The sequence below is a fragment of the Antechinus flavipes genome, chromosome 4, assembly GCF_016432865.1.
Source record: "Antechinus flavipes isolate AdamAnt ecotype Samford, QLD, Australia chromosome 4, AdamAnt_v2, whole genome shotgun sequence".
Taxonomy (NCBI): domain Eukaryota; kingdom Metazoa; phylum Chordata; class Mammalia; order Dasyuromorphia; family Dasyuridae; genus Antechinus; species Antechinus flavipes.
In genome coordinates, this window is record NC_067401.1 from 66,170,103 (window position 1) to 66,186,452 (window position 16,350).

The 16,350-nt window shown below is 35.3% G+C and overlaps 1 protein-coding gene across 2 annotated transcripts in view; it reads right to left on the bottom strand.

The window, feature by feature from the left end:
* SLC35A3 (solute carrier family 35 member A3) overlaps window positions 1-16,052 on the bottom strand; it is a 61,646-nt gene extending 45,594 nt beyond the window's left edge. Inside the window, exon 1 of one of the 2 annotated variants that reach the window (XM_051993268.1) lies at window positions 15,677-16,052. Coding sequence is in view for 1 of the 2 variants with exons in the window: in XM_051993267.1 (XP_051849227.1) it covers window positions 2,412-2,456 (45 nt within the window). In the remaining variant the exon portion in view is untranslated. Of the gene's footprint in view, window positions 1-2,411; window positions 2,502-15,676 lie in introns of those variants that run through there. The other variant, XM_051993267.1, reaches the window with a different exon arrangement.
* Between the last annotated feature and the right edge of the window lie 298 nt (window positions 16,053-16,350).

A 16,350-nucleotide genomic window follows, 5' to 3' on the forward strand; every position in this document is an offset into this window, starting at 1 on the left:
TACATAATCCCTGTTTTTAAGAGATCTTATCGACTACTTAATACACTAAAATAATTACCAAGTAACCATTTACCGATGCTAAGTAAAAATTTATGCCAGCTGAAATGCAAAGAATAATTTTATTTGCTATACTACCAGTACCTCAGAGGGGGAAAAGAAAGAGATCATCCAGAGATTTAAGGATAGCAAATAAAATTCAAATAAAAATGTCTAACCATCCAAATTGGGGGGAGGGAGGAGGGAAGGGGGAGAGACACAAACCAGTGTACAGAAATATACTATTATCTAAACAATGGCATGTCATTTGACAAGCAATTTGTCATATTATCCATTCATTCTCTCAGAGGTGAAATGTACCTGAAAAATCATCTCTAATCCAACTTTTAGCTGAATGGGATTCCTCATATGTGAATTCATTTTATAAAATGAACCCAGAATTAAATAATAGGAAGAGACTGAGTTGTAGAAAGGACACAGTATTTTTAATGCTCACTTCTACAAAAGCACTCATATTTTTATTTTTAGCATCAATATTCTCTTGATGATGTCATATGGCTATAAATCATACTTCACAATCTTGAAAAATTAAAATTACAAATAAACCAAAAATTAAAATTACAAATAAACCAAATAGCAAAAGATGCCTGGTGTGGTGCAGCTCTTAAGGAGAATACAGCACTAATCCCAAGACCACCTGCCTGTGTTATCAACTACTTCCATTTGTGAAGGCCAAAAAAAGGTGGGCTAGTCGCTGCAGCATGAATGAAATACAAAAGAATAGCCTGCATGGTACACTGTGTTACCCTTAGACACTTAAAGAAAACCTCCAGCTCTTTCGGTAGATTATCTGTAGAGGATTATTGGAAAACATGGACAAGAAACTCATAAATAAAAAAGATCTGAAAAGGTTTCAACCTGAATCAATGGAGGAAGTACTCATGTTGATTTCTTTAAAAAAAATGGAGCAACAGTAGTATCTATAAGATTATGCAAAAGAACATGTCAGCCTTCACTTAATTTGCAAAATCAAATAAAAATGTCCACTTTGGCAGCAATGAATGAGGACAGCAAAAACTATGCAAATAGAAACAATTAAAAAAACAAAATATTTATTCTTCTATTCTTATTGTTTCTTTAGTGGAATGTCTATAATTTCCTTCCAAGATTATGACACCAAATATAATCATCTAACTTCAATATCTTACTTTATTCTTGGTTTAATTTCTACTCTTATTGCCATTCTTGGTTTTTTTGTCTTGCCAAACTTCTATCTGCTCTCCAAAATATTCATTTCATTAAAAAGCTTCTGTCCACCCAGGAATCTTGAAAATATATATCTGTTGAAAAAAAGACCCTCTATGTAACTAGACCTCAGCCACTAAGCTATTAAATCTCATTTAGAAAAAAGGAGATTATTAGAGAATCCCTTCTAATCAAATTGGGAGAAACTGAGACTTAGGTAAAAAGGGCACAGAGCACCTTCCTGCCCATTCTGAGAAAGAGTCAAGTTCTGAAAGTCACTTTTGTCTTCTTCAGTAAAGAAAGTCTCAGTATCTCCTCACTTCCCTCAAAGAAGGAATTTTTCAATCTTTGGCACCTAGATAGTCACACACAGTAATATAATACAGTATATATGGACTCAAAAGTTTCTCTACTTACTCTTAAAAACAAATTCCTTTAAATATTTTATTATAAACAACTTAAGATTTTTATTTTTTAAATCCAACTGTCAGAGAAGATTGAAAAATCTAAAACTGAATCTCACTGAATTCTTTCAATTCTACAATTATGATAAGAGGGATATTTAAAAAATCTCATTTTGAATGGTAACATAAGACTACATAAGTTCTAAGTTTGAAATTATATATCTCTTTTGAATAATTTAGATTAGCACTTTAAAAGTCTATTAGTGACAGTAAGAGGTGATGTGGCATAATGATAAGAAAGCATTCCTCAGAAATATGACAACTTGGGTCAAGTATCTGACACATACAGATTGTACAACTCTGGGCAAATTACTGTACTTCCTAGGCAACTCTCTAAAGCTGTAAAATATACGGGATGATGACCTATCTCACAAAGAAGTCCTCTATATTGATAAAACCTAGATCTAAACAGGAAAGAAAAAAAAAGACAGCTTTAGACTGCAATACAAGTATATAACACTAGAAACTCAAAATAAATTCAATTGCTAATACATCTAATTTTTAATTAATTTTTAAGCAGGATCAAGTTTGCATTTACTACAAACTATTTCTGACATTTGCATTCTAAAAATGTACAACATAAATACAAGATAAACATCATCTTCAAAATTAAACTTCATATTTTAGCCAGAAGTGTCAAATAGCTCAAAATATAAATCCCAAAATGTTTCCCGATGAAATTAGTAGAAAAAAGTTAATACATACAGAAATGTTGTTTCCAGTTGTAATTTTCAGTCCGTTATCTTCCATGATTCACTCCACAATGTTATGAATTTAAAGAACTGTAATGTTTTTGCTGCTAAATTATTAAGATACAAAATTAATCACAAGCAAATGGCTTGACTTCTAACAGAGAGAGACATGCTGTATATCTGACAATAAATGTCTCAACAGTAAAGTATCTCCAAAATTTAGCAATAAGAAGAGAATAATCTGAAAAGTAATCCTTTGCAAAAAATACAGGAAATAAAAATCTGATCAATTTTTCAATAAATAAAAGTTGTTAATAGTGGTTAGTATAACCCATTTAGTTACCATGAGAATAGCAAGGAATTCTGATCTCTATTAAATTCCTCCAGTCCTAGTTCCAGGAAAATAAACCCTGCTTTATTAACAACTCTTTTTAATAGCTACACTAAAATAGCCCACCCAACTGAACTGTCAAATGAATCCTACAGCAAAGAGCTTTCCTTTACTTCTCCTTCCTTTTCCTTCTCCAAAGTATCAGGTGTCTTATTTGCCTAAGAAAACATTACCAGGATCCACTTATCTAACCTGTGCTGTCAATCAGTAACTTGATATTTCAAAGGCTGGAGCAGCTAGATGGTGCAGTGAATAGTGTGGGCCATGAAGTCAGGAGGCCCAGGGTTCAAATGCTGCATCACATACTTAACACTTACTAGTTGTGTGACCTTAGGCAAATCACTTAACCCCAATTGCCTCACAAAAACAAATAAACAACAAAAAAAACAACAAAAAATTATTTCAAAGGCAGCAGCTTTTCTTTTTTTTACAATCAGGTGAAGGCAATCAAATTTTTAAAGTATTTCCTTCTCGGTAGGAAATAAGTAAGACATTTTAAAATTCCAATCTTGAAAGTCCAAAATTATGAACGATATTGTGATCATTTTCTTAGTGTTTTACAAAAGAAAATTATTTCTAAAACATCATTATTAAGAAGTATTTTTCTCCGTCTTCTTCACAAGACCATGTCAAACTAGAAGACTTGTTAACATACTATCACTTAACTAGCTATTTTTACTAATATTTACTAGTACCAAATAGTAATAGTACCAAAATCTAGTACTCTATGAGGTAGCTGTGATATAGTGTAAAGAGCATGGACTTAAAGTAAAAATGCCTCATGTGAAATCCTAGCCTCTAATTGTTGGTAGTTATGTGATTTCGAGCTTTTTTCCATCTATAAATGGAAATAATCATACTATTTGTTGTCATTATTTGTTTTTCAATTGTGTCCAACTCTCAAGTGACCCCATTTGTTGTTTTCTTGGCAGAGATACTAGTATAATTAACCACCTCTTTCTTCAGCTTATTTTACATATGAGGCACTAAGGCAAAAACAGTTAAATGACTTGTCCAGATTCACACATTCTGTACTTGTCTGAGACCAGATTTGAACTCAGGAATACAAAATCTTCCTGACGTGCCTAACTGGCACTTTACCCAATGCACCACCTAATTGACCTAATATCATAGAATTAATAATATCATACAACCTAGCTTACCAAGTTATTGTAAGAGCTTCATATTAAAGTATCATTAAAATGGGAGGTAACAACTACAGTATCCCTGAAGGATAAAATCAGTCAACCACTGGTGAAGACCAGTATCTATTTAAGATCATAGATCAAAACTTCACACCTATATGTTTCTTGGTCAGTCAAACCAGTGAAAGATAGGGCATTTCCAAAAAAAGAAGACACCATAATTAACATGACAAATCAGCATAGTAAGATTTCCCCCATCCACACAGGTCTGTAGGAGGTTACCATATTAGCAATGTGGAAGGAACCACACTGGGCCACAGCAAATGCAATTCACTTCTCTGAAGCTGTAAAGCTATCAATTTATTCTAGAGATAAATGTCTGCAGAAAGCATAAAGCTTTCTTTCACAGACTTTCACTGTCCTCATTTCTAAGTACTGTCTAAACAATGAAAAATTTTACAACTCTGAAGAAACTGGTCTATGTTGTGTTCTGGTTAGCTTTCTGGAGGTCATTTCAGCAGAGTAATCACCACAAGAATAGCCAGAGATAAAGTCTAAATTTTTTGTTATTTCCTTCAAAGTCTGTCTCCTTCACCTGGGGTTTGGCTAGCTTTCTGGAGGTCCTCCAGAATGTGTCTTGGTTTCTATAGAGGATGCAGGAGAGCCACCATGATGGTCTCTATCTTGAAGTCTGTCTCAGTCCAGGAGCTTGAGTTCCAGCCTCCAGTCCTCTGTCTTCTCTGAGTCTGTCTCTAAGTCTGACTCTGACCTCTTAAATACTCTATTACAATTAAATCCATTCATCATACTGAGTATAAGCCAATCATTATATCACTAGGGAACCATTATTTGTTGTAAAATTAATTCAATCATACTGAACAAGAGAACTATTAATCACCATGCTAAACTCATTGTCTTATCAATTCCACTGAGTGAATACCTTGTTGTAAGAATCCTTGTTTCAAGTACACTTCTCCAGAGTTTTGGCTCTCTACAGGCTGTTTTGAAAATATTGGTCAACTTCTTTACTAGAAACTGATAAATTAGTTACTCTAGAACATCAAGAAAATAAGCGTACATTTGTGATTTATTTACAAGAATTAATGCAGCAAGGAACCTACAATTAAGTCATTTTAAATAAATATAAATAAAAGAATGAAGTATTTTATGAAATCTTATCATTTTTAAACTTTGTGAAGTGCCATGCATTTATTGAACTGTTGATTACAGAGCACAATATCTTTTCACATTTTAGAGAAAGATGAGCACAAAGCAACAGACTTACCTGAGAGTGGTAGTTATTGTATTGCTAAGTAAATGGAGAACCACACCCTAAAAATGTAGGTTTGAATTCTATTATATATAACTATCTTATCTCATTAAGAAAGAAGGGGAGGATAATCATTTCAGAATATAATTACTCAACAGAATGCTACATCATCTATGTACCATAGAAGGCTTCAGTTTGAAAATCCCACAGGATTTTCACATATATTGTCTCAGTTTATCCAAATAACTAAAGATATGCTCAGCTTAGAGGGAGTTTAAATAATTTTCCCAATGTTAAAGCAGGTGACGTTCTCTACAATGGTTTATTTTGAGAAACAATATGGAACCTGGAACAGAGAATGGACCTCAAACCCAAGAAGAAACAGGTTCAAGTCCTGCCTCTAACATATACTGGATGTGTGACTCTGGAGTCAGGCATGTCACAGCCATTCTGGCAAACTCCTGAAAACTCTATGTTATGTGGCTGCAGTGGTAGAGGGAAGTTCCTCACCCAATCCAACCTGTACCAATCAAACTACAGGTCTAGTCTCTATCCTTATGATTTATTTGCTTCAAAAATAAACTTAAAGATTAAGAAAAAAATGAAATAAAATACTAGATTATCTTCTTAGGGCATAAAGTATATTATTCATTTTTGTATCTTCCTCACAAATAAATATAATTATAAAATGAAGTGAAAAGGGTGTTGCTACTCTTTATTAGCTATGTGATCTTGGGCAAATCACAACCTCTCTAGGATTTAGTTTCCTTACTAAAGGAACTGTATTGGATTTGATTAAATTCAACAAATATCTGTCTCTTGGTTTTACAAAAATCTGTGATTCTTAAATCAAGAGAGAGAGAGAAAAAGAGAGAGAGAGAGAGAGATGAAGAAATATCTTATTAATAAGTAAAGTTTTCTTCTACACGATACCCATGTGATATATTGGAGATATTACAGATCAAATTCTTGTTCAGAAAGAGATCAGATTGGAAAAACTAGGTAGTCCCATCCAATTCTGAATTTTGTAATTCACTATTATTATTTTAAAAATCTAAATGCCTATAGATTTTTAAAATAATAATAGTGAATTACAAAATTCATAACATAACATATACATAACATAACATATAGAAAAGTCTAATAGAATTATCCTAAACAGTAGGAGTTAGTACAGATTTTGGTCACTAATGTTCAAATTCATTCACTCAACAAATATCTATAAAGTGCCCACTGAATGACACAAGTTATTCGAGGCATAAAAAATACAAAAACAAAATAGGAAACTGTCCCTACTTTCAGTGTATCTAAAATGCTACTGAGGAAAAATAACTTAAACACAGAAAATATGAAATATATACAAAATAATTTGGAGAGGACACTAACAGCTGTGATAATCAGAAAAGCCTTCTTATAAGATTAATTTTTTTTTTCAAAAGGTGCTAAAGTACTTTGAAACTACGTTTGTAACATTTGAGTATTAAAAGACACAAGGTAAGGCAAAAATAAAAGTTCAGTCCTTCCAAGTTTCCAGTAACATACTGGACTGGAACTCAGAAAAACAAATCTGACCAAATATCAATGTGACACCTCAATTTTGGAATACAAATAATAATCCAACAATGTCTTCTTATTCGATACAATTTTTGCCTGCCTTTTCCCACAAATCTTTACAAAGGATCTACCCAATCCATTTCTCATATGATATGTTAAATAATTTATATAACTTAATATATAACTACAACACAGAAAAAAAAATTTTAACACACACATGACTTTGTATCAAACAGAACAAGCTTCATTTATTAGGGTGTAGAAAGTCTGCCAGATTATAAAAAACAGGTTTTTTAAGTTTAACATTGTTGTTCTCTGTTATTTGTGTAACTGGATATTGCCTGGATAGAATTTCAGTGTTGAAATTCTAATGCTTAATTCTTTGAAAAATACCTGTTCTAAACATAAAATTGTAGATGCATATAGTATGTAGATACTCTATGTAGATAACTCCCAAATTCAATGTCTCACAAGCATATACTGTAGAAAGACAGATAAACAGACAGACAGGATAGACAAATAGATGGGTAGATATAGACAGACAGACTGACATGTATAGAAAAATCTCTTTTAACAGTGCCTACATAGGCACTTCCTATTTTCCATGTTCCAAATAGTTTTTGACATTAAATTTTGTAAGATTTTGTGTTCCAAATTTTTCTTTCTCCTTCACTTATCTTCCCAAGATTTCATAAATGTTTACTGATAAATTTTCAATATTATTTTTAATATATAACATCTAGGTAACTAAGGTAACATACATAGTATGTAGTGCTAGACTTAAAAGTCATGAATACCTACATTTAAATCCTGTCTGAGATACTCATTAGCTGTGTGACCTTAGGAAATCACTCCCTTTGTTATAATCTCAGTTTCCAATATCTATAAAATGTAACACTAACTACCAACCTCAAAAGAATGTCATGAAAACTAGTGTAAATATGTACAAAATGCTTTGTAAACCTTGAGACATTATATAAATGCTAGCTATTAATATTTATTATTCAACTGTCACCCTTATATTCCTATCTATGCTATTTTTCACTATAAAATCTCAGAGGCTGGTGAATAAATCTGACAGCAAGCTACTTGGTTGTATAGAATAATATATAAAGAAGTCTGTAAGAAATGCTTCCTGGACTATACCCAAAAGAGTATAAAACCATGCATATCCTTAAATTCAGTAATGTCCCTACTGAATTTGTATCCCAAAGAGACCATAAAAGAGGAAAAAGGAGCCACATGCACAAAAGCTCTTTGTAGCAGCTCTTTTTAGTCCTGGCAAGTTCCTGAAAATTAAGTGGATTCCTATCAGTTGGGGAATGGCTGAATAAGTTATAGTATAGGAATGTAATGGAATATTATTTTTCTATAAGAAATGATGAGCAGGTTGATTTCAGAAAAGTCTTTAAAGACTTAAATGAACATTGATGCTGAATGAAATGAGCAGACCCAGAAAAACACTGTACAGGGTAATAGCAAAATTATGTGATGATCAACTGTGATGGACTTGGCTCTTCTCAGCAATTCAGTGAGGACAGACTTAGAATGGAAAGTATCATCCACATCCAGAGAGAGAACTGAATGTATATTAAAGCACAGTATTCTCACCTTTATTTGTTTGCATTTTCTTTCTCATGGCTTTTCCCCTTTTGATCTGATTTTTCTTGCACAATATGACAAATATGGAAATATGCTTAAAAGTCAACAGTTACATATTTACCTATATCAGCTTACTTGCTGTCTTGGGAAGATAAGTGAAGGAGAAAGAAAAGTTTGGAACACAAAATCTTACAAAATTTAATGTCAAAAACTATTTGGAACAATAAAATACTATTGAGAAAGAAAAAAGAAATGCTTCTTGTGGAGGATAATCAAATCAGGGTAATATCTAATACAGTAAGCCCTTCAAGCATTCAATCAATCAATAAACATTTTTAAAGCTTTGACTATGTCCTAGACACTGGGGCCACAAATACAAACAATGAAACAAACTTTACCTTCAAGAAATTTTCTTTACAGGAATGAACACTTTCAGTTTTTCCTACACATGTTCAAAAAAGAATCACTTTAAATACTATTTGAATGCAACAACTGCTTTATTCTAAGAATAAAAAAGCAAATCTTTTTGAGTTTTTATGGCTTTTCAAATTGTTTTGATCTTCCTTTCAATATTTAGCATAATGAACAAGTAGAGGTAAAGTCTTTTGTTGATATTACTCACTGTCTTTTTACTATCTTATATAACCCAACAGGAGGCTTTTCAAGTCAAAACATAATTACTACCAAATATTGGGAAAATATGAAAAATAGCTAATGCAAGTCATCCTGGTGATTCCTGAGTGTTGTGTGGGACAGACACATGCTGACATTCCAGTCTCAATTACAAAACTTTGATTCACTAAATTTAACATAATTTTCTAAATAATTTCATATCAGATGTTTTTAGAGACTGTCTTACTTATATCCCTAATGCTTAGCACAGTGCCTGGCACACAGTATATGCTTTATTGAATTGACATTCTGAATCCTGAATAGATATTTTGCTCCAAGAAGATCAAAAGTACTAGGAAAATGCTTAAAAGTTAAGATCTTCCAGTGAGAATTAGCTATTGATATGGGTTTTTTGTTTAAAAAGTTAACAGCTAAACACATTATTCGGCTTCTTACTTGTGATTTTAGTTAACATATTCTAGGTTATGCCCCCCCAAAGTGTACATACACACATGGATATAAAATAAAATCTTGTGACGATATGGTTATCCAATAATAGACAAATAACAAAGTTCACATTTACATAATTGTTTATGATTTACAGGCATTGGTATTATCATCTCTACCTTGGAAAACAGGTTATCACTATGCTTATTTTGCAGATGAGACCTAGATCCTGTAATTCCAAGGCTCAGCTTGTTCCTGCCATACTAGCTATATTTCCCCTGCAATGACACTGGCATAAAGCTCCAATGACCCAAACTTTTCTTCCAAGTAAGTCTTCAATGATTGGGTTTCTTTAATAGTTATGAGAAAAAGGGACAGAGAAGAATCATCAGCTTTCCCTTTTTCTCCTACATTGTCTTTAAAAACAGCAGATTCTCTTTTTAGAGGACTTTATTATAATATGAAAATGAGGGGTAGACTATATCCAAGGATTGTTGTTTAACAATCAATTCTCTGGAAGGAAAAAATGTAAGCACGATGGCTTTAAGTTTAATCTGCATTATTAACATTTTTTCTGTAACTTGAAGACTAGACGATCAATGAAATAATAAAAGCAAGCCCTGATTTGTAGCCAATTTCCAAAGTTTACACTGAGAAATTACCGATCTCAAACTAGTATGGGCTGCCTCTAGCACACCATATTGACTAAGAGGAAAATTTACAAAGAAACTAAGGTTCTATCTGTAAATGTAAAGAGAATTGCTTTCCCCTTCAGTTCTGACTGAATCCCTTCTTCCAGATTCTTCTTGGGAAACAGTCAAATCCTGTCTGGACTAAATACTGGATCTGTTTCTAGCCACGAATTTGGTTTGGCAGGGTTGCAAAACAATTTCCCCTCCATTCCCTAGCTTTAAAGATGTAAGGTCTAAGTATGCAGCTTTGTCTGGATTTTCTCAATGAGGGTTTCAGGCCTCACAATGGTCAGCTCATATACATTAAATATGGTGGGAGAGGGAGAAATTAACTATTATTTATATGCAATAGATTTTTTTCCTATTGTTAATCTACACTAAAGAGAGATTTTTGTGAAACACTGATCAGGGAACAAAAGTCATTAGAAGAGAGAGGTCAGTGAAGCATAAAGCTGAGCCATAGAAAGAAAAATGGTGACTGACTTAAGAGTTCATCAGTGTATCTTAATTCTTCCCACAAGATGGAAGCAATGGAAGGAGCCACCAAAGAACACAAGAGTGAACAGGAAGAACAAATTAGCCTAGTTAGACTTCTGTTGTAATGAAACACAGTCCTAGTAATTCTGGACCAGAGGAATATCTAGAAACGTAAGTGAAAAAGCCAAAATGTAGAAGATAGAAGCATACACTATAGCAAACTTCTCATTCCAGGATCTAGAATGAAGGACAGGATTTCAACAGGTCCAGAACTAATAGGTCTAAGGTGAAGTAAGTGACTATAAATGCCTGGCTCTCCCCGTGCTTCAAGGGAAGAATCACTGGGGGCTAGAGGGAGGGGAAAAAATGCAACAAAGAGAAACGGTCCTTACTGTAAGCCTGGGGCTCCAACAACACCAGGAGCTAAATTGAGAAAGTTCATTCTGAATCAAATCAAGACACTTAGCAGCAGCTTATCAAACTGAATCTAGCATCCAGTTCAAGCAGGGCAAAACTAGCAAATCCCAAGGATAAGAAAAAGAAGAGATTTATTCAGATCAAAAGTAGAAAATTAAGAAAAATAAAACACTAGCTCCTTGATAAGGATTACTGTTAAAAGTCTGAAAAATTTCCCCTTATTTTAACTCATGTAAGCTTTCTTTATATTTGGTAAATGCCTGAAAAATAGAATTACGGGATGTTTTCAGGGAGCATGGAAATAAAAAGCATTCATCTTCTCCAGAGAAGCAGGAAATGCCTGGTTCATCATGAACCAAAGCCAAGAGGAGGGGTAGTGGCAACAAACCACTATGAGGTGTTAACAAGTCAAGCTATAAGGATCATTTGAGAAAAAGGAATGAAAATCTCAATGTAGACTTAGACTTGTGGTACCTCCACCTTCAGGTTCCCTTCCTAAGGACAGAAAAAAGATATCTACAGATTAACTTGTTTTTTCTTGCTCAAATTTGTATAACCAGATGAACTGCTCTACTTTCCAGTTAGGAAAAGAATGTAATAACATAGACACCATGGAATCAATAAACATTTTTTCTCACCCAGCTGTTTTATTCTACCCATCTAGCTAGTTAGCTAACATTTTCTTAGCACTTAATATGTGCAAGGTACTGGGGTACCAATTATTATGGAATTTGATGCTCACAGGTATGTTTACCTCAAAGGTAAGTGTTATTTCATCATTTTTTCAGAAAAGTAAATTGAGGTAAAGAGTGGTTAACTGACTTGTCCAGAGTCACACAGCTACTTAAGTATCTGACACTGGATATTACCCAATGCTCATATTGATTAATCAAGGTTAACTTTCTCTTCCCAGTGGAAGATTTTTAAAATTGAATATAAAGTAAATAATAGAAGAATATACTTTACACCCACTAATAGTGGGGCCATGTATCCCACTCAGGCACTTCTATTATAAAGGAACATACTATATTTATACTGTATAAAATTTCATCTTTCAAATAATAAATCAAATTAAAACCAAGCATGATAAAACAGCTTTGAAAGTGAACATGATAAAACAGCTTTGTTGTAAATCCATTTGCAAATACAGTAATTTTTCTAAACCAAGAGAAAACATATATTTTTTAAGGCAATTCAATTTCAATTCAATCCAACAAACTTTTTTTTTTTTTTTGGTAGTTACTATGTTTCAGCCACTGTACTGGGTAGAACAATACAAAAACAAAAAGCAGTTATTGTCTAAAGGTACTTCTAGGGACTTAACGTAGACATAGAAAAGTAAATAAAAAATCATTTCAAGAAAAAGTATTACAACACTGACAATCAAGCAGATCAGAAGGTGGTACTTGAGGCAAGTTTTGAAAAAGGCAAGATATTCCAGGTATAGGGGACAGGTTATACACACATATATGGATGTGGCAGACAACATGCCAAGTCCATGAAACAGCCAATAGTTTGGCTAGAATGTAATAACAGCAGCTTTATAGAGTGCTTTAAAGTTAGCCAAGTATTTTTCATACATTATCTAATTTGAGTATAAATGAAATGCCAAGAAAATGCCTAATTCTGGAGGGCTTTAAGTACCAAGGTGTTTTTGTTTTATCCTAGAAGCAACAGAGAACAGGAAAATAATAGTCAAACTCATGACTTAAAATTAATAATATGGCAATTATTTTAAATATGGATTAAAGAGAAAAGAGACTGAAGTAAGGAGACCAAAAAGATCCCTACTGCACCTAAGCCAGATAAAAGGTGATGAGATACTAAACTAAGATATTGATGGTATAATAGGGACAGATGAGCACAGATGCAAAAAGTAGACTCAGTAAGTATTAGCAGTTAAGTAGGGGGAAGAATCAAAGGTAATTCTGAGTTCACAAATCTAGATTTGGAGGAGAAATAGCTTCAAGGGAAGAGTAATGGGTTTAGTTTGGAACATGGTGGGTAAAATGTTGATAGAATAATACCAAGGTGGAACTTTTCAGGAGGCAGTTAATAATTGGATCTAGAGTTAAGGGAAGAGATTAGGAAAGAATATATAAATTTTGAAGTCATCTTCATAGACATAGGAAATAATATCACTTAATAAGTAGAGAGCAGGAAAGAACCAGAATAGACTTGGGGAGAACAGGAAGATTGAGGTGGTATGGAAACTGAGGCAAATATTACAGGAGAAAAGATATACAATAGCTTAAAGTGATAACAGATCAAGTAAAAGATTCTGTATCTTTTTGTTTTTAAATAGAGGATAGATCTAGACAGAAAGGAAGAAACTGATGGTTAAGGAAAGATTAAAGATGAGAAGTGGAATGATAGGGCAACTCTAGAAGTGACAGAAAGGGATAAAACAAAAACAAAAGTATAGAAACAGGTCCTTACTAAAGAGGACTCCCTTTTTCTCAGAGTCTGGAGCAAAGGACAAAAGAATGAGTTTGGAGGAAGTCACTATCCTCTCAATAAAATAAGAAGTCAGGTCCTCTGTGGAGAGGGAAAAGTGACAAAATTGTGTAGAGGAATTGGGACAAGATGGACATAGGAGCTGATAACAATGGATTAGTCAATGAGAGACGAATAAAATGAATGCCCTATCTTTAGCATAGAGAGTTCAGTTTATAGCATAAAACAGAAATTTGTGGTGGGTGCAGTTGCCTTGGTGCAGAAGCATTAAAATAGAAATGGGAAAGGTAAATGGTAGAGGTAACACAGGGCTCGGTTTTGGTAAAGGATACATTTCAAAGATAAAGAATAATGTGTATATCAAGTATAAAAATACAAAACTACAGCAACAAAAACGTGGAAGAAGAAAAATGAAACCAGAGCAAGGATTTCAGACTAAGAAAACAGGGAAGGATGAAGGAACTGAGGGTCAAGATGAAGATAAAGAATAAGTTTGGGAATAAAGAATGAGGAAGGGAGAGAGATTGGGAGTGGAGACACAGTGGATACATAATACTGGAAATTAGTTCACAAATGGCTACTCAGAGTTAACAGATTTATATTATTTAACTCATTAGGGTCAATATGAGTCACTCACATAGCAGCATGCAATCTCCTCCCTTCCTTCCACTATCCCAAATCACATACTTCTAAGAATGATAGACTTGGAATCAGGAAGAGTTACTCATTCAGAGTCTATGGCCAATTGGGAAAAGTCATAGCATCACGTATATTAGAGCTGTAAAGGCGCTCAGTGATCACCTATTCCAAATACTGATAAAAATGAGACCCCCGAGATGATAAAAGACTTCTCTGCTTCTGCCCTGGCCATTTATTAACTATGTGACATTTAGCCAAATTAATTTCTCTGATTTACAAAATAAAAAGTTTAGAAGGTTTCTAAGGATACTTCCTATTCAAATATTCTAAGATTCTGAAAACACACAATATTAATCACTACTAGCAGACTTGACATTCTAAGAGTTGGTGTGACCTTAGTGTATAGATTTGGAGTTGGGAAACAATGAGTTCAAATCCCACCAGGAATAATTACTAGCTGTATCACCTTTAGCAAATGACTTAACCTCTCTGAAACTCAGTTTTCTACCTGTAAAAATGGGGATAATAACAGCATACATTTAGCTTCTGAGTTAGACTTTGAGCTACCTGAAAAGAGGGACTGGGTTTATTTGGTGGGGAGGTGGTTTCCTTCCATATAAAGTCCTTTGCAAACTTTAAAATCCTCCACAAAGTTGCTAGTATTCTGCTTCACACACACACTCTGTTTTAGCCAAACTTTAGCTATTTCCAGAACTCACCATGCTACCTCCCACATCCACTATATATGCATAAGCTGTCCCAAAACTTGGAATGTACTGATTCCTCCCTTCTACCTTTTTCAAAGCTTGCCTTAAGTACCCATTTTCCATAGAAGTTTGGAAGGGGGCGGGGCGCCTTACTTTACATCCCCTCAAGTTCACACAGAGCCTGACTGTGCTCAAGAAATACTTGTTGACTTGGCTCCCAGATTAAATTGTAAGAATCAGGGAAGGGAATCTATGTAAAGCTCTTTGAAAGCCTGCAAGCCCCACACAAATGCGAACTGTCGCTACTGCCCACTACGGGCCTCAGTGGGATGATATTGGTCCAACCCTACCTGGAGTGGCTGTGGTGAGAAAAACATTTTAGAATGGCTCGATTCCTTTTCCCTTTTCCTCTTTCTCTTCTTTTACAAGATTAATATGGAAACATGATTACACAAACATGATTACACATACATGATTGCACATCTATAACCTATATCAGATTGCCGGCAGTCGTGAGAACAGGGATTGGATGTTCGGAGGAAAAATTGAAACTCAAAATCTTATAAAAGATGAATGCTGAAAACTATCTTTGCATATAATTGGGAAAAAATGAAATACTATTTGGGGGAAAAAAGTAGAAGTAATAAAACGGGAATGATCTCCCCCCCTCAAAAAAAAAAAAAAAAAACACCCGTCCGAACTCTCACTGTTCCAAGTTCGTGTCGGCAGAATCCACAGCACCCAATCCGCCCAGGATCACAGATGAGCCCGGCCACTGGGAAGGGGGTGGGTCACCCGCCGCCTCCTGCAGCCCCCCGCGGCCTCTTCCACCCCCGACCACCACCATGCCCCGGCCAGGCCGGCTCACCTTGGCGCGCGCTGGGAGGCCCCGCTCCGCTACTCGCGGAGCCCTGGGTGACCGGGTCCGCCGTGTCCGCAGAGCCGCAGAGCGCCCCGCCGCTGCCGCAGCTCCTCCCGCGCCCGCCGCCGCCAGCCCGGCGAGTTCTGGTGTTTCCGGGTTCCCGCGGTGCCGTTCCCCAAACGCTCCGGCGGCGCTCGCGACCTCGCGAACACAGTTCCAGAGTTATTCCGCTCCCGGGTCACTGAGGAGCGCCCCCTAGAGTGTGCCTGCGCCTGGAAGGCCCGAGGGGACTCTCCGTAGCCCACCTTGGGGGAGGTTCACCTCTACCTCTTCTGAGAGATCCTGAGGAGGGGTCGGGCTGGGCCCTCGGTGCCTGTGTCCTGCCGCGCTGCCGAGGTCCGACTGGAGCCTGAGTGGTCAGGGAAAAGGGCAAAGTCCAGGGTGCAACGGGACCTGCCCACGGTTATAGAACGCCAGGCAAAGTCCGAGGGGTGCCATTAATAAATAATTCCCTTAATGACGAGCGGGCTTATTTCGGAAAAGCCTGGAAAGACTTAGGGGAACTGATGCTGAGTGAAGTGAGCAGAACCAGGAGATCACTGTCCACAGTAACACTAACAGTGCAATGACCAACTGTGGTAGACTTAGCTATAACTCTATACAGTGATCCAAGACAATTC